The 25,087-nt window shown below is 38.2% G+C and overlaps 1 protein-coding gene and 1 non-coding gene across 9 annotated transcripts in view; both read left to right on the top strand.

Annotated features, from left to right (window-relative positions):
* Positions 1-25,087, top strand: part of Cdk12 (cyclin dependent kinase 12) — an 81,968-nt gene that overhangs the window by 12,459 nt on the left and 44,422 nt on the right. For all 8 annotated transcript variants that reach the window (XM_060386806.1, XM_021659885.2, XM_060386805.1 and 5 more), the window contains exons 3-8: positions 6,450-6,626; positions 7,941-8,080; positions 9,461-9,631; positions 15,010-15,199; positions 21,535-21,591; positions 22,389-22,490. In XM_060386806.1, coding sequence (XP_060242789.1) covers positions 6,450-6,626; positions 7,941-8,080; positions 9,461-9,631; positions 15,010-15,199; positions 21,535-21,591; positions 22,389-22,490 — 837 coding nt within the window. The remainder of the gene's footprint in view (positions 1-6,449; positions 6,627-7,940; positions 8,081-9,460; positions 9,632-15,009; positions 15,200-21,534; positions 21,592-22,388; positions 22,491-25,087) is intronic.
* Positions 7,523-7,629, top strand: LOC132655717 (U6 spliceosomal RNA). The gene has a single exon (XR_009593501.1). It is a non-coding gene; the product is annotated as a U6 spliceosomal RNA (small nuclear RNA).

The following is a 25,087-nucleotide window of genomic DNA, read 5'->3' as shown; positions in this document are numbered from 1 at the left end:
AAATTGGGCTTGGTGGTCACTTGACAACCCAACATTCAAAAGGCTGGTATAGAGGCATTGCTTAGTGTTTGAGGACTGGCCTAGAACTCTACAAACTTTTTTCTTAGTCTCCCAAAAGCTGGGATTATAGATGTAAATCACGATGCCCTTTTAATTTTGGTTGTTTGAATAAATGAGCAGTTAAATTTGCTCAAGGAATCAGGGTCAGGATTCAGTGAAATGAATGGGCATATAGTTATAAAGACAGTTGGGAGGCTGGAGCAATGCCTTACTGGTACAGAGCACTGGCTAGTCTTTCAAAGGGCCAATGTTCAATTTCCCAGTTACAGTTATTATAAAACTGTTTGTTTCTCAGGTTCTCTCTTAATCTGGCTATCACACAAATAATTGAACTCTTTTATATTTGTTTAATAATAAGCTTCAAAACACAATAACTGAGCAGTTATTACTCTATTCTTAGCCCTGTAAGCTTATCTGTTTTCCTCCCAGCTGTGCATCCCAAAGATACTTGTGCTTTGTAGCCTTCTCTGTTCCAGCTTTCTCCCCCTGTGTCTCTTGTACCCTTGCCCATGGTTCATTCATTTCCCTGTTTTTCCCTTGCTGGTAGGAAGTCCAGCCTTATTCACTCCCCTGCCCATTGATTGGCTGTTAGCTACTTTTTTGGCATATCAGGGAACAACTGGGGAGCAATGTTGATACAACTTTGAGATGGGAGATTCTCAGAACAAGGATTACAACCCAATATGGGGTGGGGTGCAGAAATCAGCATTTGAATTACACAATAACCTTATGCCTACAAACACCCACATAGTAGTTTATAACTGTTACTCCAGTCCCAGGGGATTTAACCTCTGCAGGCACCACATGAACTTGGCATATAAACATGAATACACCCATACACACAAAATAATAAAATAGTTGAAATACTTAGAAAAAAATAGCATTCTGATAACATAAAGCTTATACTAGTGACAGAGAAAATGAATTTTGTTAATGATAATTCAAAAGCTTTTGTTTTAGGTTTTTGAGACAGCGTTTCTCTGTGTAACCCTGGCTGTCCTGGAACTCACTCTGTAGACCAGGCTGGACTCAAACTCACAGAGATCCTCCTGCCTCTGCCTCTGAGGTGTATGACACAACAGCTGGGGTCAAAAAACATTTTTATTTTAAAGATTTAGTTTTTTATTATATGTGTATATGTGGCCACGTATTGTACATGAGTATGTACATGAGTATAGGTGCCCTAGGAGTCCTTTGGTGTCAGATCTTCCTAGAGCTAGAGTTGATGGTTGTGAGCCAATTCTCCACAAGCGCTTTAAACTGCTAATCTATCTTTTCAGCCCCTTATTTGCAGGGTTTTTTTGTTTGTTTGTGTTTTTTTTTTTCATTATTTATTTTTGAGACAGGGTTGGCCTCACTGTGTAGCTTTTTGGTTGGCCTCCAATATACTAGTAGACCAGATCAAGCTGGAGTTTACTGTGTAACCCTATCTGACCTTGAACACTTGGAATTTCTCTTACTTCATAGCCTGAGAACTGGGATTTCTTTTCCCCCATCCAAGAGACACTCTAGCTGTGATGGCACATGCCTCTATTCCCAGTACTCAGTAGTCTTAAAACAGGAGTATCACAGGAAGTGTGATGCCAGCCTAGTCTGTATTCCAAGCCTTCAAGGGATACGGGATGAGAAACTATCTTAAACAAAACAAAACATATAGCTGAGTACACAGGCCTTTAATTTCAGCACTTGAGAGGCAGAGGCAGGCAGATCTCTGATTTCAAGGTCGTTTGGTCTACATCCTGAGTTCCAGGACAGTCATTACAATATAGTGAAACCCTGTCTCTAAAACAATAACAACAACAATAAAGGATGTAGTGCCTGATTGGCCTGAAGTTTGGTTGTGGATCCACTTGCTTCTGCCTCTTGTGTGCTTTGATTAAAGGGGTGTGCCAACAAGTTAGGCAAGAAATGTTTACATTGTACTTACAGGTTAATTTAAATTTCATCAGCAGAAATTTCAAGATTGTAACTTGGGTAAATTTCAAGATTGGGTAGGAGTCAACACAGAGTTAAGGCAACCTAATCATTACATGTGAACCTGTAAAAAAGTGTGAGTGAGAAACCAGGAACTATTAGAAATGAAGACAAAGTGTATATGTACATCAGTATTTCCTGGTAATTATTTTGCTATATAATAGCTCTTTCTTTATGTCAGGCTCTGCATATTTGGCACAGTTAGTGCCTTACAGTGAAAGCTGAAATGTTAGTTAAGCATTGGATTTTATGGATGGTCATTCTATTTACTTCTTGCTTTCTTTTCTTTTTTCTTTCTTTTTCTTTTCTCCCCTCCCCTTCTCTTCCCTCTTTCTCCCCTTGTTAACTCCCCTCCATTCCCCAGACAGGGTTTTTCTATGTAGCCTTCCCATATTTTCAAGGTTTTTAATCTATTAAAATTTATTGAACCAAGATTTTGACCTCTTCAAATTGGTTTGGCCTGAACTGATAGAACATGACCTATTAAAGACTCATTCCTTCTTAAACACTTCCTTAAAATAGAATATTCCTGTAGAATGATGTCTTTTTTTTTTTTTCCCCCCCCTTTCCCAGGTCTATTTTTGTGTAGTCCTGCCTGTCTTAGAACTCCCTATGTAGACTATCCTTGCCTTATACTCACAAAGATCCTTCTGCCTCTGCCTCTGGAGTGTTGGGATTAAAGGTATATGCAACCATGCCTGGCAGAATGGATATTTTTCAATGGTAATAAACTATATTTGAAGCCATGAAGTAAATCTTTGAGGAAAAAGACTAAATGTAAAACAATAGACCTAAGTGATAGTTGTGAGACAGTTCAGATACTTTGAGTTTTCTTTTTCCTTTAGTTAATAGAACTAAGAACATCTTTCTTCTTCTTCTTCTTCTTCTTCTTCTTCTTCTTCTTCTTCTTCTTCTTCTTCTTCTTCTTCTTTTTTTTTTTTTCTGAGACCAGGTTTCTCTGTGTAGCCCTGGCTGTCCTGGAACTTGCTCTGTAGATCAGGCTGGCTTCCAACTCACAGAACTTCTCCTGCCTCTGCCTCCTGAGTGCTAGGATTAAAGGCATGAACCACCAGTGCCCAACTGAAGAAACTCTTTTAATTCCTGACAATTGAGATTTATAGTGAATATTTGACAGTATTTCTATAATTTTCCTTAGCTTATTTAAAAGTTAAAGAAACTTTAAAGGCTTATATTCCCATTCTGTCTCAGTTTTCATTAATAAACTGTCTTTGGGTCAGATTGTGGTGGTGCATGCCTTTAATCCCAGTTCTTTCTAGGCAGAGGCAGCCTGATCTCTGTAATTTCGAGGCCAGCCTGGTCTACACAGAGAATACCTATCTTAAGAACAAACAAACAAAATCAAAAACCCTTCTTTGGTAGAAAAATCTGAGTGCAGATCTTTAGTAGGAGTATTTAAATAGGGAGGTTAAGGTTATTGTACTTCATCGACTTCTCAGTTGTGCTTCGCATGGTACAAACTGAGTAGAGTCCTTACTCTGTCTCATTTTGAAGGGATTAAAATGGTAACAATTAGAAGCATTACCTCTTAGAATCATGTTCTTGTGGGGGTTTATGACTTCGTTGTTGTTTTGAGACAAGGTTCCTATACATAGTTTTGGAACTCATTATGTAGGCCAGGCTGTCCTTGAACTCACAGAGTTCTATCTGCAACTGCCTCTGGAGTGCTTGGATGAAAGGCATATGGTACCAGCGCAGGCTTTAGCAGTCTTCTTTAAAGTAATATTATAAGGGATAGATCAGTTCTTAAGATTCTAAGAAGTATTTCTGTAAGGCATCAAATATTGGGAGACCTTGTAGGAGTGGTTAGAATTTTTAGATACTTTGTATCTTCTGATACTATGAAAAGATAATACCAAAGACTACCTTGGCTAATTTGTAAGTGTGAATTGCTGCCTATAAGAAGCCTTTATCACTGGCTGTGGTGGCACATACCTGTGATCCCAGCACTCAAAAAGGCAGAGGCAGGCAGATCTGTGTGAGTTTGGGGCCAGCCTAGTCTACAAAGTGGTCCAGGATAGCCAAGGCTACACAGAGAAAACCTGTCCCCACAAAATAATAAATAAATTCTTATCATTTCTGATGACATGTGCAGCACAAAATCCTTCTGTTGGTTATAAAGAAATTGGTTTGAAAAATGTTTTTTAAAGAATTTGAGGGGCTAGCCAGTGGTAGAGTATCCCATTAATTCCAGCACTTGGAAGACAGAGGCAGTTGGATCCCTGTGAGTTGGAGGCCAGTCTGAGTGAGTGCCTAGACAGCCAAGGCCACACAGAAACACTGTCTTATCGCCCCCTCCTGGAAAAAAAAAAAGTTGAGTGTTTTAAGAGAGTAGACTCAGTGCTTAAAAAGAGCACTTGTTCTTGCGAAGTAGGTCACCTAATTTTAATTTTCAGCACTCACATGGAGGCTTACCACTCCCTCGGGCTACAGGCATGGATGTGGTACACAGACATACATATGTAGGCAGAGTACTCGTATGAATAAAAAAAAATTTTAGGATGGCTATAGAAGTCAGTAGTTGGAGGTGTTTGCTGCTCTTGCAGAACACCTAAGTTCAGTCCTAGCACTCATGTCTAGTGGGTCACAATCCCTTTTAACTCTAGCTCCAGGGAATCTGATACTTTGCCTGCTTGTCCACTCTCACATGCACATACTCACATACATATATACTACATACATACAGACATGTGCAGGAGTACACATACCATTTTAAAATAAATCTATTTTTAATTTTGGTTTTAACCAGGCTTTTGCACGTGTTTATTCTCACTAAAGAAGAGGCCAGGGTAGGAGGATTTCTGTGAATTTCAGGCCATGCAGAAGTACATAGTGAGTGAGACCTTGACTGAAAAAAGTGAAAAAAAAAAAAAACAAAATTTGACTACTTTTCTGATTTCTAAAAACTAATTCTATTTTCATATTGACTACTGTAATTTGCTGGTTATTGTGAGACCTTCAAGGCTTTAATAAGTCTGAAATTGCCGTTCGAACTTTCTTACCTTTTTAGTTTGACAGTTTGCATTTTGTGTGGTCAGTCACAGATCATTGTAGCCTGTTCCTAAACAGGGAAAATATTTACACATATTTTTTCAATTTTGATTTCGAACTTAGCTGTTAAACACTGGATTTATAGTGTTTCTTGTTCCTAAGTTCTTTTAAGTCTTTTTTTTTTTTTTAAGACAAGGTTTCTCTGTATATACTTGGCTATCTTAGACTCACTCTAGACCAAGCTAGTCTGGAACTCAGAGAGATCCATCTGCCTCTCACTTCTTGAGTGTATCTTTCTGGTATTCTAAGTAGTATTAGTGACCTCTTTTCATTTAAGTTTTTTGTTACAAAGTTTCGTGAATTGTATGAGCTTCATTCATAAGCTATGACTTTTCAAACTCACTTTGTACATTTTATTTTATCTCAAATTAGAGTTTCAGATGTGCCATTAAGGAGAGTTTTTGTATTGTTTTAATTTTTGAAACAGTATCACATAAAGTTACTGGCTTTAAAACTTGCTGTGTAGTTGAGGCTGGCCTCTTGTAATTCCTGATCCTCCTCACTATACCTTAGCAAGTTTGCATCCTTTCTACCCTTCCTCACCAGGTATTGAGTATTTAATTGAGGGTCAGACACCTGCTAGGCAAAAATTTTACCATGATGAGCTGGAGAGATGGTTCAGTGGTTTAGAGCACTGATTGTTCCTCTAGCGGACCTGAGTTCAAGTCTCAGCACTCACATAGCAGTTCACACACATCTGTAACAACAGTCCCAAGCTGTGATGCCCACTTCTGGCCTTTACAGTCATTGTATGCATGTAGTGCAGAGACACACATTAAAAATTTTTTAAAGATTAAGTTTAAATTAAAAGTACACCCCAAATACTAATTTTAAGTACATTCATATTGTAACCTTTTTTTAGATTTATTATTTTATGGGTATGAGTGTTTTGCTTACATTTATGTACGTGCACCATGTGTGTGCCTGTTGCCCACAGAGGTCAAAAGAGGGCAAGTAAGCCAGGTGTGGTTGCACACCTTAAACCTGGCGCTTGAGAGGCAGAGGCAGGCAGATCTCTGTGAGTTTGAGGCCAGCCTGTTCTATACAAAACAACTCCAGGACAGACAAGGCTACACAGAGAAACCCTGTCTTGAAAAACAAAAGGGGGGGGGTTGGGTAGGGGGTGGGATTCCTTGGGACCGGAGTTACAGACGGTTGTGAGCTGTCAAATGTGTGATGGAAATTGAGCCCCAGTCCTCTAAAAGAACCACCAGTGTCTTAACTATTGAACCACTAGCTCGCATAAGTAACTTTTTAGTAATCTTTTTAATAGGCAGGCATTAAAATTTTTGAAGGTTTTATTTGTATAGTCTCTGGATAATCTTTTTATTTTCATCTTTATTTAGTCCAAAAGAAATGCTTCCTTCAAAGCCTGCAAAGAAAGAGAAGGAGCAGAGGACCCGCCACTTACTCACAGACTTGCCTCTTCCTCCTGAGCTACCGGGTGGAGATCCATCTCCCCCAGATTCTCCAGAGCCAAAGGCGATTACACCACCTCAACAACCATATAAAAAGAGACCAAAGTAAGTTTTACAGGGGTGTGTAAACTTAACATTATGCATGTCTGTACTTTACATGCATGCCTTGTGTCCCAGGAGACCAAAAGAGGGTGCTGGATCCCCTGGCACTGCAGTTAGAGTCAGTTGTTCGCCACCCCATGTAGGTGTTGGGAATTGAACTCTGGTTCATGGCTCTTAACTGCTGTGCCATCTCACCAGCACCTTAGGGATCTTTTCTAATCTAAGAGTATTTTGTTTTAGATGTAAATTGTGTATATTTTCTACAACTCAGAAGTGAGAGCCAACAAATACATCTTTTATTTAAATTTTATGGGAAAAAAGCCTTCTTTGGAAGGATGGTCATCTGTTCCTACAGATACTTACTTGTCTTATTAAATGAAGAGATACCATTACCTGGGTAACTCTTATGAAACAAAACATTTAATTGGGGGCTTTCTTATAGTTTCAAAGATTTAGTTCATTACCATGGCAGCGATCATGACAGCATGCAAGCAGGCACTGGAACAGTAGCTAAGAGCTATGTTCCATAGGCAGATAGTGGGAGCAACACTGGGCCTTTGAAACATCAAAGCCTTTCCTTCAGTGACATACTTCTTTCAACAAGGCCTCATCTCCTAATCCTATCAAAGAGCTCCATTCCCTAATGACTAACCATCAAACTAACCATATGAGCCTATGGGAGCCATTCTCATTCAAACCACCATAGATAATTAGGTGTTGAAACAGGGTCTTACTATGTATTCTTGCCTAGCCTGGAACTTAACCAACATTGCATGCCTTTAATCCCAACACTTGGGAGGCAGAAGCAGGTTGATCTCTTAGCTTAAAGACTGGTATATAATGTGAGTTTGAGATCAACTAGCTCCATCGTAGGACCCTGTTTTAAAAAAACAAAACAAGTGCTCACTTTGGCAGCACATATACTAAAATTGGAGCGATACAGAGAAGATTAGCATGGCCCCTGCGCAAGGATGACACGCAAATTCGTGAAGCGTTCCATATTTTTGTGAAAGATTTTTTTAATGCATTTTACTGTAAAAATACACGGAAGTGTATGCGTTCCATACCAACAAAAAAAACAAAATTGCAAACTCCACATGCCCAGCCCTAACCATATTTCTTTTTTAAAAAGCAGTCCATGTGTTCAGTGAGCACTCATATATCCCACCAGCATCTTGTACCTTTCGAAGCCAGAATGCCTTAATAGCCATTGGTAGATACTTTTTATTATCTCATTTCTGCCATTTCAATTTAAATTTTATTAAAAAGCCAGTCACTTAGTGGCAAAAAGTAACTGTTTTACTGGGTTCTTTTTAGAATTTGTTGTCCTCGTTATGGAGAAAGAAGACAAACAGAAAGTGATTGGGGGAAGCGCTGTGTGGACAAGTTTGACATTATTGGGATTATTGGAGAGGGAACCTATGGCCAAGTATATAAAGCCAAGGACAAAGACACAGGTATTTTAATAAAATTCTTGATGTCAGAAGCTTAATAATACTAAAGTAAGTTATAAGCTTTAATTTGTTCTTTTATTACTATTCATTAGATTAAAATGCTTCAAAAGAATAGTTTGGTCACCAATTCCCTTAAATGTATCCTATGTCCATCCTCCTCTGTAGTTTATATCATCTCTAGAATATTTATAGTACTAATAAGGCAAATTCTGAATAAACATTTGTATCATTCACGAATTAATGACAAAACAAGGTCTAAACATGTACAGTATCATCTGCCACCTGTTTTTAGTCTGCAGTTGTATGATTTCTTGAATGACCACTGAGTTGACTGTATGGTAGTATTGTATTAAAGCTTTCCTTTTTGTACTAGGGATATAGTTCAGTGGTAGACTGCTTGGGTACATTTGTGAAGTCCTGGATTTGATTTTAGCATTATAATCTCAAAGCTTAAATCCTCTACTTTTTGTTATATTTTAAATATTTATTTTTTTGACTTGATGGTGGGTTTTATATTGTGTGTTAATGCTGGGAATTGAACCTACAGCTTATTCTAGCACTGTCAAAAAGGCTCTAATATAATCCTAGTCCTCTTTGTTATCTATTACAAACTTTTCATTGCTCGCTGCAATTTTGGTGGGGCGATGGAGAGTATTGTATTTTATTGATTTATTGAGTACAAATGTATTTGTCTGTTCTGTCTCTGGGCATATTTGTGTCATGTACACTTTGGGAAGTCAGAGGACAACTTGCAAGGAATCTATAAACTCTCATTCTACTCTGTGAGTTCACTAGGTGGGCAGAGGAAGGAACATAGCAAGTTAGAGACAGCTCAGTCTACTTAGCAAGACCCTGTTTCAGAAATGAGTAAGCCAGGGAGGAAAAGAAGGAATTTATTTACTTACTTACTTAACTCCTTTCTACCTACCTCCTGCCCACCTGCCTATCTACCTATCTGGATTTTTGAGACTAAGTTTCTCTGTGTAGCCTTGACTGTCCTGGACTTACTTTGTAAATCAGGCTAGCCTCAAAACACATAGAGATCTGCCTGCCTCTGCCTCCATGAGGGCTAGGATTAAAAGCGTGCACCACAATGCCCAGCTTAAGAATGAGATTATATATCAGCATGAATCTATTTGAAAATTTGAGAACATAGGAATAGGGCTGGTTGTGTAACCCAATGGTAGAAGGCATGCTTAGCATAGGTTGTAAGTTCTATCTCAGCCCCCTAAAAAAAGGAGGGGAAACACATTTTATGTTTTTGTTTTTTTTAAATGCTTAAGTCTGTAAGGTGAGGACATGTAATGTTAGTTTATTACTAAGAAATGCAAGTTGATTACAGTGATAGTTTGCACCTTTTACTCACAACCTCCTCCTCCCCAGGAGAACTAGTAGCTCTGAAGAAGGTTCGTCTAGACAATGAGAAAGAAGGCTTCCCAATCACAGCCATCAGGGAGATCAAGATTCTTCGTCAGTTAGTCCACCGAAGTGTTGTTAACATGAAAGAAATTGTCACAGACAAACAAGATGCACTGGATTTCAAGAAGGACAAAGGTAATAGCAGAAATTTGTTTAATCTCATGAGTATGAGGTTTTATTAGAATGTGTGCAATGTGTCTGCAAGAACAATCAGTTCTTTTAACCATGGATCCATTTTTCCATCTCCTTTTAACCATGGAGCTATTTTTTTCATCTCCTTTTTTTTTTTTTTTTTTTTTTTTTGTAGTGGTTGGGGTGGGCAGGGTTTCTATGTAGCACTGACAGTTCTGTAACTCATTCTGTAGATGAGGCTGGCTTCAAACTCAGATTTACCTGCTTTTGCCTCCTGAGTGCAGGGATTAAGGGTATGAGCCACCGTACCCAACATTTATTTACTTTTGATTTACAAAGTCTTCTTGTAGCCCTGGTTCCCCTGCAAATCTCTATGTAGACCAGGTATCTAGCCTTAAACCAGATATCTGCCTGCTTCTGACTCCAGAATGCTGTTTTACATTTTTTTAAAAAAAGATTTATTTGTTATTATGTGTATAAATGTTTTTGCCTGCATGAAGGTCAGAAGAGGCACTGGATGCTCAGAAAGTGGAGTTTATTAGTGGTTGTAAGCAGCCATGTGGGTTCTGGGGATTGAACAAAGATCTGTTGCAAGAGCTTCAAGTGCTCCTATTTATTGAAACATACAGTTTCTGTTTTTGTATGTATTTATTTACTTTTACAGACAAGGTCTCTCAAGTCCTGGCTGTTCTGGAACTTGTATATAGACCAGGCAGGATCTCCTACAGCTGGTTGCAGGTGGTTGTAAGCCACTTACTGTGGTTGCTGAGATCCAAAATCAGGTCCTCTGGAAGAACATTATGTGCTCTTAAGTGCTTGGCTATCTCTCCAGCTCATATTTTATGTTTTGAGACAGATTCTTATTATGTAGCTCAGGCTGGTTTCCAATTTCTTGAGAACCTCTTTGCTCAACAGCCTCCCAAATAACACTATTATAGGTGTATGCTACCGTAACACCATTTTACTTTTCCTTTCTTAGCTTGTTTGCTTGTGTGAACTTTTTAGGCTATAGTCTTATGTAGCCAGAGCAGCGTCAAGCTTGCTATATAGCTACAGATGACATTGAACTCATTCTCTTCTTTCCTCTACCTTCCAAGTGCTAGGATTAACATGATACACCACCATGTGTAGTTATGCCTGTGTGAATTTTTTGACAGGTTGACCTCAAATCCCCTGGAACTGAAAGTATAAGTGGTTATGAGAGCCACTGTGTGAGTGCTGGGATTTGAACTCAGTTCTGCTACAAGATGAGTGTTCTTAACCACTGAGCCATTTCTCTGGCTCTACAGATGTGTGTGTATGTGTGTATGTAAACGCATTTATTTTATTTTTACCTAATATGTATTGATATTTTGCTTGAATATATGTCAGCACCATATGTATCCATTGCTGATAAAGGGCTTAAAACTGGACATTTGTAGACAGTTATAAATGGTTGTGAGCCACACAATGGGTTTTGGAATCAAATCCAAATCCTCTGTTGTTAACTGCTTAGTCTTCTTTAGAGCCCCTAAGCTTGCCTTCCTTTTCTTTTCTTCTTCTTCTTCTTTTTTTCTTAATCTGTGAGTAATCTGAATCAGGACCTTTGCTTGGTAGCTGGGAGGTAGCTCAGTCATTAAAGTTTGTGTTGAACAAATGTGAGGACATAAATTAAACGCCTAAAACCCATGGTGGGGGAAAGGGAGCCCAACAACAATAACAAAACATGCATGGTGATGTGCACATGAGGCCCCAGCGCCAGGAAAGCAGACCGGCAAATCATTTGGACTTGGTGGTCAGTCATCCCATTGACCTTGGTGAGCTTCATATAAAGGTGGGGTTGTCTACATGGCTTAGTAGGTGGAGGTGTTTTTGTTCAGAATTGACAACCTAGATCCCACAGGCGACAGTAGAGACAACTCCTAGGAATTTTACTTTGACCTCTGCATGCATGCTACACACACACACAATTAACAAGAAAAAAACAAAGTGACACCTGCAGTTGACATAAAATATATATTAACAGTTAAGCTAGGTATGGTGTTATTCCTATAATCACAACTAGAGGCTGAGCTAAGAGGATCACAGGGTCAAGGCCAGTTTAGTCTGCATAGTAGATTTGAGGCCAACCAAGGCTAATCTATAGAAGACTTAATCTTTCTGTGTGTTTGGTTTTTTGGAGACAGGATTTCTCTTTGTGTAGACCTGGCCATCCTGGAATTCACTGTGTAGACCAGGCTGGCCTTGAACTTGGAGTTAGAAGAATCCCAATTCCATCAGATCCCCTAGAACTGGGATTACAGATATATGGTATCTGGGAATCAAATCTGGTTCCTCTCAAAGAGCAGCTAGTGCTCTTAACAGCTGAGCCATGTCTTCAGCCCTCTAAAAATTCTTTACCTGTGAGTTAAAATACAGCATCTTAGGCAAAATTGCTTAGTCAGAGGATTTTCATGGTAAGTTTTTTTTTTTTTTTTTTTAAAGACAGGGTTTCTTTGTGTAGCCTTGGCTATCCTGGACTCACTTTGTAGATCAGGCTGTCCTTGAACCTTGAACTCATTGATCTTCCTGCCTCTGCTTCCCTCCATAAGTGCTGGGATTAAAGGCATGCACCACCACACCTGGCTCATGGTAGTTTGAGATTGATTTTAAGAAACAGTAAAAATTTATGTGGTCTTAATTTGAGCCCATCCCCTAGTCACACACCGTGTAGCTAAATAGGTTGTGTGTGACTGCTGTTACAGGTATATAATGAACTACATTATTTATGTTTGTGTATAGTTTGTGCTGGTCATAAAAATTATGAAACCACCTAAAAGTGTATGTTTTAGAATGTGTTCTTTTGTTTCTTTTACTTTTGAGACAAGTTCACATAGTGTAGTCCAGGCCAGCCTAAAGCCATTGTCTTCCTGTCTCAGTTTCTTGAGTATTGGGATTACAGGTGTGAACCAGCATGCCTGGTTTATACATCCTTTTAAAAATTGTTTTTCAGGGACCAGGAGAGTGAATACCGGTCTTGTAGAGGATATGAAATCAGTTTCCAAAACCTTCATCAGGCAGTTTATAACCACCTGTAACTCCAGCTCCAGGGAGATCTGATAACCTTTTCTGGCCTCCAAGTACATTTTTAATCAGTCATATATATCATTACATAGATATATACAATTAAAGAAAAACAGCACTCAACAGCTGAGCCATCTTTTAGCTCTTTCTAAGAAAAATCACAGATATGAGTAAACAATACAAACCACAGTAAAGACAATGTGAGTTTTGGATCTGAATTCCTGGTCCTCTGGTGGAGCAACCAATGCTCTACGCCATCTCTCCATTCTCTGTCTTTTAAGTTATCAGGTCTACTCCAAGGTACTCCTTTAATGCAATCTTTAATGGAACTATGGAGTATTTTCAAAATTTTATTGGAGCTGTGACAATGCTAATGACCTCATCCTGTCCCCCACCCTTCTACCCGCACCGCAAAGGAAGAAGAAAAGAAAAAAGAAATGTGAAGGGGCTGAGGAGATATCTCAGTGGGTAAAGTGCTTACATGAGGATCTGAGTACCAAGGAAAAGCTGAGGTTATCCAGTGCATGTCTCTGATGCTGCACTGTGCAAGGCAGAGACAGGTGGATCACTGGGAATCACTGGCCAGCCGAAAGAGTAAGCTCTAAGTTTAGTGAGACCTGTCTCAAAAAGCTAGAAAAGGAAGAAGACCTGAAGTCAGTCTTTAGCCTTCACACAGAATGTGTACCTATGAGCCAGAGTATCTTTGTCCACCTATGTTTTTATGTGTGTGCATGCACACACACACCACACACACACACACACACACACACACACACACACACACACGTTCTTTCTCTCAAAAATAAAAAAGTACACAATTTGGTAAATGTAAGAGATTTCTTGAAGTCTGCCCTCTATATAAAGAATCCCTGCCTGTACTGGGGGTATAGCTAAGTTATGGAGTACTTGCCTAATGCATTTGAGACCTTGGGTTGGATTTTTTTTTTATGCTAGTAGTGAACAGAATCATAAACCTGGAGGGTTTTGTTTCGTTTTAAGACAGGGTTTCATATAGCCCAAGCTGTTTTAAAACTCTGTAGCTAATGACAGCCTTTAATTTTTCTACCATACTTGGTTTATATGTTTCTAAGGACTGGATGCAAACCCAGGGTTTTTCTTGGCATGGTGATATGTGTCTTTAATCTGAACACTTGTGAGACATAGGCAGTTTTAGGGTTAGCCTGTTCTACGTAGGTTCCAGCCCAGCCAGGGCTTATATAAAACAAATCCAAGGTCTTAGGCATGTACTTTCCCAAGTAAGCTACATCCTTAGCTTGCAGGTCTAGTATTTCATGTTACAATGTCAGTATGATAAATTCCAAATTGCTTGCAACTATTTTTAGTGTTCTTCTCACTATTTTTATCTATTTATGAATGTAGAAGCTTTATGATTAAATGATTTGTACTTCTGAATTATTTTTGTAAATTATTATCATCATCATCATTATATTAGTACAAATGCATATGTACCATTGTGTACATGTAGAGTTCAGAGGACAATTTTTAGTTGGTTCTCTTCTACAGTGGGCTCTGAGGATCAAACTCAGGTTATTTGGTTTGCATGGCAAGTACACTGACCTATCCTGACAGCATTTTTCAATATTTTTTACCTAAATTTTATGGCACATGTATATTTTTGCCCGTTGAGACCAAAATGTGCCAGACCTGGAGGCGGTGGCAGCCTATGCATATTCTGTGAGGGCAGCCTGGTCTGCATAGTGAGTTCTAGGCCAGCCAAGAACTGTCTTAAAAAAGGGAGTAGGGAGGGCAGAGCTGGAGAGGTGGCTCAAAGAACCCTCGTTTGCCTTCTCAGTACTCACATGTCAGCTTATAACCATCGTTAACTCCAGTTTCAGTGGATCCAGTAATATCTTCTGGCCTCCTCTGGCCCCAGGCAAGGGTGTTGTACACAGATAACACAGGCGAAACTTTGCACGTAAGATAAATAAGTATGAAAAAAAGAAAAGGACTCATAATTTGTAACAAATGACCATGGTTGTCATAAAGTAAAACTAGAAAAACATTAATAGGCAGCTGATTGGATTTGGATTTGTCCCAGGGTCTGCAGTTGTTAAGAGACTTTGATCATGAAGTATAGTAATATAATCTAATTGTGGCAGTTGTCTCAAAATGTAAATAGTCCACCTAACACTAGTATAGGAATCAAGATTTATTCCAATAGTGTTATCATTAGAAAGGGCAAATTATTTTATTAGTTTAACTTTTAGTTCTTCATCTATAAAACTAACAGGTTGAGAGAATCTGGTTAACTTCAAAATATATTTGAATTTGAGTATTGTTATGTCAACATTTAAAAATTTCTTTTTCTTGTTATATAGGTGCCTTTTATCTTGTGTTTGAATATATGGACCATGACTTAATGGGACTGCTAGAATCAGGTTTGGTGCATTTTTCTGAGGACCATATCAAGTCATTCATGAAACAGCTAATGGAAGGATTGGATTACTGTCACAAAAAGAATTTCCTCCATCGAGATATTAAATGTTCTAACATTTTGCTGAATAACAGGTAACATAGTAACTAAATAAGGCTAATCACTTTTTTGTCTTTTGATTTTGTCTAGATAATTAGGATTATAAGCTGTGTAATTTTTTTCTCTTTGCATACATGTTCAGTGTATTCATTTTTTGTTGTCTCCCTCTTCCCCTTCCTCTTCTATCATCTTTCCAGATTTAATGATAGGTTTACAGCTTTTTTTTTAATTGCTAAACTTTTAGTGGCTTGATCTAGTAGAGAATATACCATATAGGCAATATAGTCAATAAATAGTCTGTTATCCATTGGGCTCTTAATATTCTTTAGTGGAAAGAACCAGTTCTGCCTCGTTAGCTGCACTTGAGACTTTTAGAGGAAGTTAACTTTACCTCAACACACACACACATGGACACACCCAGGGTGGTGGTGGTTTTGCTAGAAGGTGGAATAAGCAGCCATGTGGGATTACCTGAGATTGTCCAAATTATAACACTAAAAGCCTGTTAGTGTTCATTGTACAGCTGAAGCCAGTAGTAGAGCCAGAGTAGAACTAGTTTATTAACTGTTCAATAAGCATTTTCACTTGTTGTTTTAGACAGAGTCTCAGTTTGTAGTTCAGGTGGCTTTGACCTGTGATTCTGATTCTTTTTTTTCTCAGCCTCCCAAATGCTGGGATTAAAGGCATACACCACCACACTTGGACCCATATTGTTTTCTTGTTTAATTTATAATCACCTGGAAAGGTTCAGCTTTCAGGAATATATAGAAATTTATCAGAAAAACTGACAATGAAGAATCAAAATCTCTGCAGAAGACATTGCTTATACAAAAGCACATATACATGACAGAGAAAATGCCTGTAATATAGCACTTGAGAAGCTAAGGGAAGAGGATCTACGGTTTCAAAGTAGAGCTGTGAATGTATCTCAATTGGTAGACTACTTGCCAGTGTGCATTGAGACCTGAGTTTTTGATTCCTCGTACTACATAGCAATTTCATAGCCAGCCTGAAACTTTTGACTCTTATCTCCAAAAAATAAAAAAGGAAAAAGAGAAAGAAAAAAATGAAATAGTGTAATATGTCTAACTACAAACATAACATTGCTAGAGCAAAAGTAAAGCACTTTACAGTGAAAGATGAAGCTGAATTGTTATTAGGAACCAATTTAAGATCTTGTATATCGTACTAAGTAGCTTACTTGTATCTACCGTTCCAGTAGGGAGGGCATTCAAGGTCTGAAGCACTATTTAAAATGATATGACTTTATTGCGAGGCAAACATAATGTGTAAAGATTTTGTTTGTTTGTTTTTGTTTTGAAACAGGGTTTCTCTGGATAGCCTTGGCTGTCCTGCCCTTACTTTGTAGACCAGGCTGGCCTTGAATTGCTTCTGACTTTGTGAGTGCTGGGGTTACAGGTGTGCACCACCATGCCTGGCTAAAAGATTAGTTCTTAAACTGGAACTGTGGGTATATTTTTACAATCCTAGCTATTAGGGAAGTTAAAATGAGAGTTGTCAGGAGTTTGATACCAGCTTGAACAATTTAGTAAGACACCACTTAGAAAAATTTTGTGGGTTTTTTTTTTTCTCCTCTTGCTCTCACTAACTCAAAATCTCTTACTAAAGGTGAAGATTCACTACTATTAAGTCTACATCTATAGTTATCATCTGTAGTCTCAGTTACTTGAGAAGTTGAGGCCTTATAACCATTAAAAATGTCTACTATGTAGTCATAATGGCTCTTGCCTTTAATTCCAGCCCTGGGGACACAGGGGCAGATGGATCTCTGAGTTCAAGGCCAGTCTGGTCTACATAATGCGTTCTGGGCCAGCCATGGATACATAGGGGGGGGTTGTGAAAAACATATACACATAAAACATACACATATATACGTTTTTTGTTTGTTTGTTTTTTTTTTTTGGTCCAGGAACTTGTTCTGTAGACCAGAATGGCCTCAAACTCTGAAATTTCTGCCTCCCAAGTGATGGGATTAAAGGCCTGCACCATCATATCTGGCTCAGTTTTTATATTTTTATTAGGTGCCTCTTCCATCAGTAGAAGTAGTCACCAGTTTTTTAACCATTCCATGCTTGACCCAGAGGGTTCTGTGAATGGCTGTGTATATCGGGCATATTCCCATTGCTTAGCACAGTCAAACTAGGTTGTAGGGTGTAGCCTGGATGATCGTGGCGGCATACTTGGTATAGGGGCTGAGTGGGTGCATAATTATAGTGAGTTCCTATGGTGATGAACACTACCAGCACTGGCACCTTTGTCAAGTCCTCCTTGAGAAAGGTGAAGTCTGGCCATATTGGTCCCCATAGTGGGAGTATGAGGGATTGCCAGGAGAAAATGTGAGTAGTGGGGCAAAGAACTATTTACAAAAGAAAGAGCAGAGCTAGGTTGGGTTCCATGCTGTTCATTTCATAAGTATAAAAAGACTTAATTGGTTTTGGGTTTTGTTTTTATTTATGAACAAGTATCTCACTCTGTAGCCTAGGATGTTCTTTAACTCACAGTAATCCTGCTTCAGCCTCCTAAGTGCTGAGGTGTAAACTTTCATTCCCAACTCAAGTCATACTGTTTTGGAGAGACCTAGTTTTCTATTTTAAAAGGGCACTAATACTATATGATGAGAGACTAAAGGCAGGGAAACCTCTTAAAAGTATAGGGGCTAGTTCGATTGCTTAATGCTCAAGAGTACTTACTGCTCTCGCAGGTAGCTGAGGTTTGGTTCCTAGTTGGCACAGAGGAGCTAACAACCAGCTATAATTATGGTTCTAGGGGATCCAGTACCCTCTTTTAGCCTTCAGGCCTTCTTGCATGTATGTGGTGTACACAAAGTCAGGCAGTCACACACACGTACATATAAAAATAATATATATGCTTATAATTAGATGGTCTCACTATGTAACCTGGTAGCTTAGAAGTCACAGTAACCCACCTGCCTCTGTTTCCCCGATTTTGGGAGTAAAGGCATATATCCAGTTGGCACTGGATTGAAAAGTGTTTCCTTTAAGGTAGGCGTGATGGCAGAGGTGATGGCAGAGGCAGGTGGGTCTCTGTAGTTGAAACTCAGCTAGTCTATATAGTAAGACCCTGTCTGAATAATAACATGAGCAAAGTCCAAGAGAAATAGCTAAAAAATTAGTAATAAAAATATTGACTATAATATGGCCATGTTTACAAAGGGAGTAGTCATGGATGCCATTTTACAAATTATAACACTTAAAAAAGTCTGCCAAGTACACTTAATATTAGTGTAGTGTGAGGAATAAGCGAATATGCAGCACAGTCAAGGGATGGAAGTATGATGTGACAGACCCTTAAATTTGGAAGAAATAAAACCATTGAGTATGTCAAAAGACATTTTAAAATCACAGTCTCAGAAAGGATTCTCTGCATCTATGTGCATGTATTTTGTTCCTGTCATGGAGATATAATAAATAAAGCAATAATAGGGTTTTTTGTTCTGTTGTATATGCCAAAGTTTCTCAGTACTTTTTCATTAGGGTTTCAGGCCAGCCTGAACTGTAAGACCTTACCTTTGCCAGGTGGTCGTGGTGTACAGAGGCAGAATTAGGTAGATATCTGAGTTTGAGGCCAGCCTGGTCTAGAGAGTGAGTTCCAAAACAGCCAAGGCCACAGGGATGAAACCCTGTCTCAAAAAACAAACAAACAATTTACTATTAAATAAATAGTAAGCAAATAAATATGCTAGGAATATAGCTTAGTGTTAAGAATTCTTGCGTAGCTTTATATGAGGTTCTCAGTTCAACTCCTAGCACCACAAAAAGTAAATAAGGGACAGTAAGATGGCACATGCTGCCTAGCAAGACAAGAGTTCAATTCCCAGAGCTCACAGGCTGGAGGGAGTGAACTGACCCCTGTAAGTTGTTTCTGACCTACACACCCGCACATACCAAACAAGTGTAGAGGTAGTATGGGTCATGTAGCAAATACACTAGCTGCTGGTGATGTTAAAGGCCAGTCAATTTTCCATAACTACGCTTCTTGCCATTTTTAGATCTGCTTTGTGCCTGGAGTTTTGGGTTATTTGGGCCCTCAGAAATAACAATGATCAAGAACTTTGAGGAAGCTAGGCTCACTGGCTCCCAGTACTCTGGGAGGCAGAGGCAGGTGGATATCTGTGAGTTGGAGGCCAGTTTGATCTACAAAGCGAGTCCAGGATAGTCAAGGCTACACAGAGAAACCCTGCCTTGGAAAAAAAAAGAGAGAAGTTTGAAGAACTCTTTTTCTTGATAATTGGATAATTATTCCTTTACTTTTCTCTTTTTTTTTTTTTTTGGAATTTTCTTAGAACTTAAACTTTAAACTGTAATGAGGCAGATAAAGTGGCTCATACCACATTTGGAAAGCTAAAATTTGAGGATTATTACGAATTCAAGGCAAGACTTTCAAACTGGTAAAAAGGGCAAGTGGATAAAGGTGTGTAGACTTAACAGGAATGATAGTGGTAGATTTAATGTAAAAATATGTTGCTTTTCTTAGTTTATATCTGCTCCTTTGCTTATATATTTATGGAACGTCTCCTGGGATAGCCTCCTCTCTTTACTATCTAAGCTTTGTGTTAACTGAGCTGTCAGGTACCTCAGATGCCATCAGTATAAATGTTAAGATAGGATACATAAATTTAGAAAGATAAACATAATTTTGAGTAGTTTATACTTTTTAAGTAATTCCCCTGATTTTATGTTTAATTTTCTTAAAATATTCTTTGGCATCACTATATACTGAGGGATGGGAATGTAGTTCAGTAGCAGAGCATTTAGCATGCACAAGTACCTGAGTTTAATTCCTAAAGTACTATAAGAGATGAGGAGAATGAAGAGAGAGGGAGGAGGAAGAGGAGGGAGAGAACTAGAGGACATGGAGGGAGAACAGAGTCAAAGGTGATTGTAATTCCTTTAAAGGAGTGAGTCTCCAGCTGAATGGCAGAAGCATAAAGATTATGAGTTTGTAGACAGCCCATAGCAACATATAGTTTCAAAATAATAATATTAATAAATAAAGGAGTTATTATAAAATTATGGTTTTCAGACCATAATCTGCTTTGCGCTTTGAATTTTTGGTCACCTATATTGGCATCATATATGAGCTTGTTAGAAATGAGAAATGCACATTCAGAGCCAGGTATAATGACATGTGCCTGTAATTTCAGCAGTTGGGAACCTGTAACTGGAGGATTACTGTGAATTTGAAGCCAGGCCAAATTCAAGTTCTAGGCCTGCCTGGGTTTTGAGGGAGACCCTGTCTCAAATAAAAGAGAGAGGGGGAAAGACAGAGACAAGAGAAGGAGGAAAAGGAAGAAAGATGCAGACTCAGAACTGGGGATGGCTGAGTACTGCCTAGTATGTATGAGGCCCTAGGTTCAGTTCCCAGCACTAAGGGGTAAAAAGTACAGATTCATAAACTGAGACCTATTATTGGATTTATCATTTATGAGAATGAAGCACAGGCAAGTTTTTGTTTGTTTGTTTGTTTGTTTGTTTATGTGTAGTGTGAGGGATCAAACTTAGGGCTTTAGGCTTCATGCTTCATCATCAGTCTTTGGTGCTTTGAGACAGGATCTCACCCTGAAGCCTGGACTTCCCATGAGCCTGACCTTCTTGCCTCTCTCTGCTTTAGTGCTAGGATTAAAGGTGTATGCCACTATACTTGGCCTTAACTACCTCTTTGTCTTGAGCAGACTATTCCTTTTATTTCCTCTTCATCATTAAATAACACTTTAGCAGGTACTAGGTTATGTGGTATACCCTTTTCTCAAAATAAAAAATAATAACAAACAAAAATAGGTATTTCCTGGATGCATGGTGCATGCCTGTAATCCCAGCACTCACCTGGGAAGCAGAGGTAGGTGTATCACTGTGAGTTTAAGGCCAGCCTGGTCTACAAAGCAAATCCAGGACAGCCAGTGCTACACAGAGAAACCCTGTCTCAAATAACAACAACAGCAACAACAAAAATTTAGAGCTGGCAGGGAAGATGTGTACCTATAGACCCAGTTCTTGGCAGTATAAGGTACGATGATTACTTAAGTTTAGGAGTTGGAGACCAAGCTGGGTAATGTATGCAGACACCATGGTAAAAAGGAAAAAGAAAGATTAGAAATCAAAATTTAAAATGTGATAATAGCTAAAGGAAAAATATTGTGAAGTTTTATATACTTTGTCAGAAGAGGCTACATTTGGGGAGGTAACCATTAATAGTAGAAATAGAGAACAGGCACTAAAAATAATTTTTATAATCCTTTTAGCCTTTTAATCAGCACTTAAATTTCCAAGTGTAGTTAAGAGGGCTGCTGCTTTTACTTACGAAAATAATTATTTGTTTGTTTATCTTACAGCGGGCAAATCAAACTAGCAGATTTTGGACTCGCTCGGCTCTATAACTCTGAAGAGAGGTGAGACATTCATCAACACTACATATGGGAAGGTGTATTTATGTCTCATGATTCAAGTCCAACTTTGGCATAGCAAAAACACAATCTGAAAAAACAATTTTTTTAAAGGTAAAACTGATTGTGGGAATTTGAGAAGAATCTTAATTTTCTGATACTCTCAAATTCTATAAATTATTATGACTGTTAGAATTCTCAAGTTATTTGACTGTGTTACCACCTAGATCTTTTTGTGTTTGTGACAGAGTTGCTCTATATTGCATTTCCTGTCCTAGACCTCTTTCTGTAAACCAGATTGGCCTTGAACTCACAGAAATACACCTGCCTCTACCTGCAGAGTGTTGGAATTAAAGGCATGAGCTATCCAGCCTTTATTAATTCTTTTTTTAAAAGATTTTTGTTTGTAATTTTGTGTGTGTGTTTCTCACACACACTTGACTACAGAGATATCCTCCTGAAGCTGGAGTTGCATGTTATGTGTATTTGTATACATTTATGTCTGAGTGTTTTCCATGTATGTGTGGACGTTGGCATTAAAGGCCTTGGGGCACCTAAATCTTAGACACTATCTGGATTCTTCATTTAGCCCTCTACTGAAATAAGTTAACCCAAGGTGCTAGAAGTGATTTCTTCATCTTTAACTTCTGTCCAGCTTACTTTTGGCCTGTTAATTTGCTTTTGGAATTGTTTTAACAATCTTATCTAAAATTGGCAGCTATTTTTGTTTGTGTTACATACTTAGCAGAAATATGTGAAAAGAATACACACAAATTTTACATCCTGACGGTTTTATGTTTCAGTCGCCCATACACAAACAAAGTCATTACTCTGTGGTATCGACCTCCAGAGCTGCTTCTTGGGGAGGAAAGATACACACCAGCCATTGATGTTTGGAGCTGTGGGTAAGATTTTCTTAGCCTTTTGTTTTGTCTGTAACTCACATAGTATTAACATGTATTGTTTCTTCTTTATATTAGGTATTTGTCTTTCTTTCTAAGTATATACACACTTATACACCCATACATAAATATAAATAAAAATAAGTCTTAGTTTAAAAAAAGAAAATAACTTAGCAACTTGTTTTAGTTGCCCAGGCTTTCTTAAAACTGGGAATGCTTCTGAGAGCCCCAATTATCTGGGATAACAATTATAGATCAATATGCCTAGCTTATGTGAAGTCTTTTAGTTAACATTTTCTTTCAGTCTCTCTTGATTTTCATTTGTTTACTTACAATCTCCTGAGAGAAAACTAAATCATTTATTATTTCTCATAGTTTTAGTTTTTTTGTTGTTGTTGTTGTTGTCACTGTTACAGTAACAAAAACAAGAAAATGCTAGGAATGGGGATAGATCTCAATGTCTTACCCACCTAATACAATATTAGTGTGAAGTCCTGGGCTTATTTCTCAGTATTGCAAAAAAAAAAAGCTAATTATTTCATTTTGTTTGCCAAATTTTGAAAGCAGTGAGGTGGTTTTTCTACTGTTCTCTTAAAAATGATCAGTGAGAAAATAATAGTTTATTGGTTTTCTTGTTTATTCAGTTCATTAAGATCTGATAGATTTTCATATTTGATATGTTTTGGTTCATTTTTATATAACGTGTGTGTGTGTGTGTGTGTGTGAAAGAGAGAGACAGACAGACAGACAGAAAGAGGAGAGTGTGGAAACATATGCCAAGTGTGTGGAAGTGTCCATGTAACCCAGAAAGGGGTGTCCGAGTATCCAGAAGCTAGAAGTAGTAGGCAGTTGTACTCTGTCTGACCTGGGTGCTGGGAACCGAACTCTGGTCCTCTTCAAGAATAGCAAGTGCTCTTAACATTCTAGCCGTCTCTCTAGTTAGTCTTTAATGTAGTTCTTCCTATTTTTGATATATTGTTAATAATCTTTAATAGTCTTGTTTTCTTGTTCCAGTCTTCTGTCTGCAATCAGTCATTTCTCTTGAGCTTTTTGTTGTTGTTTCCTCCCTCCATTTTTCTTCTTCCTTTCCTTTTGATTTTTCTACTGAGAATATGTAGCCCTGACTATTTTGGTTTACTGTGTAGGCCAGGCTGGCTTTATATTTGTGGCAATCTTCCTGCCTCTTTCTCACAAATGCTGGGGTTGTAAGTGCGCACCAACATGGCTACTCTGAAAATGATTTTTCTTTTAAGACAAGGTCACATTTAGCCCACATGATCATCAGACTCATTATATAGCCCAAGAAGACCTTCAACTTCTAATTCCCTTGCATTCAACTACCAAGTGTTGGAAATACAGACATTTACTCTATTTCTGGCTTGAAAATGAAATGCAAAAGCTATATTTTGTATGTTATGCATTAAAGTGTTTTTATTTTTATTAATTCTTTTGAGACGGTCTTGTTGTGTAGCCCTGTCTGATTCCAGGACAGCTAACACTGCACAAAGAAACCCTGTCTCGAGAAAACCAAAAATAAGGAAAAGAAAGAAGAGAAAACCAAACAAACCCAGCACATACTGTTCTGGGAGTTGATATATAAACTAGGGTGATCTTGAACTCACAGGACCCACCTGCCTCAGCCACCGTCCCTCCTCATGTGCTGGGCTTAAAAGCATGTACCACTCTACCAGAGGCCTTAATATTTTAAATGGCCATATCTGTTTGTTCGTATGTGGTTTGGCAAATTCATGCCACATTCCTTTGTTGGTTATAGGGTATCATTGTTCCCATTCTTTTTTTTGTAAGTCTTTAAGAAGAGTGCTATGGTTTTTATTTTTAAAATTCAACAAGATGGTAGCCTACCTAAATCAAATGGTGTTTTAGTTACGTTTTAATGACTCAAGCTGGATTTATTTGTATTTAGCAGTAGTAACCCAAATTATTATTGTTAAGCTAGAAAGTTAGTAATCCACCCATTAAGGTGTATGAGGAAGATCTTAGAGGCAGGAAAATCAAGAGTTCAGGGTCATCCTTGAGGCCAACTCTCTCTCAAACAACAACAGAAAAAACATGCAAGAATTTATAGTTGTATTTGTGTTCTTTTGTTTTGTCTTTTTCAGTCTGTGCAATCTGCTAGATTAGTATGATAAATAAAATGTTGGCTTCATAATAAAGAAGTCTTCCATACCAAAGGATTACCACACTTAGATGTACAAATCAGAGCAGAAAATAGATTGTCAATTGGTGGAGTCAGGAGGATTAAGCGTTCCAAGGTCTAACTGGGTAATTGTCGTGTATGCCTTTAGTCGCATCACTTGGGAGGCAGAGGCAGGTGGATCTCTGAGTTTGAGGTGAGCCTGGTCTATAGAGTGAGTTTCAGGGCAGCAAGGCCTACACAGAAAAACCCTTTCTTGAAAATCAAAAACAATAAAGAAACAATTCTAGGTCTTCCAAAGAAATAAACTTACTTATTCCTTATTTTCTTTTTTACTACTCTTTTATTTTATTAGTTTGTTTAAAACTGTATTTAGAGGTTGATTTGACAGTTAATATTGGAAACAAACCTTATTTCTATTTTTACTTTTTCTACCTCTAATCAA

Source organism: Meriones unguiculatus, chromosome 7, assembly GCF_030254825.1.
Source record: "Meriones unguiculatus strain TT.TT164.6M chromosome 7, Bangor_MerUng_6.1, whole genome shotgun sequence".
Taxonomy (NCBI): Eukaryota; Metazoa; Chordata; class Mammalia; order Rodentia; family Muridae; genus Meriones; species Meriones unguiculatus.
The sequence above is the reverse complement of the archived record's forward strand: the minus strand, read 5'-3'. Positions and strand labels throughout refer to the sequence as shown.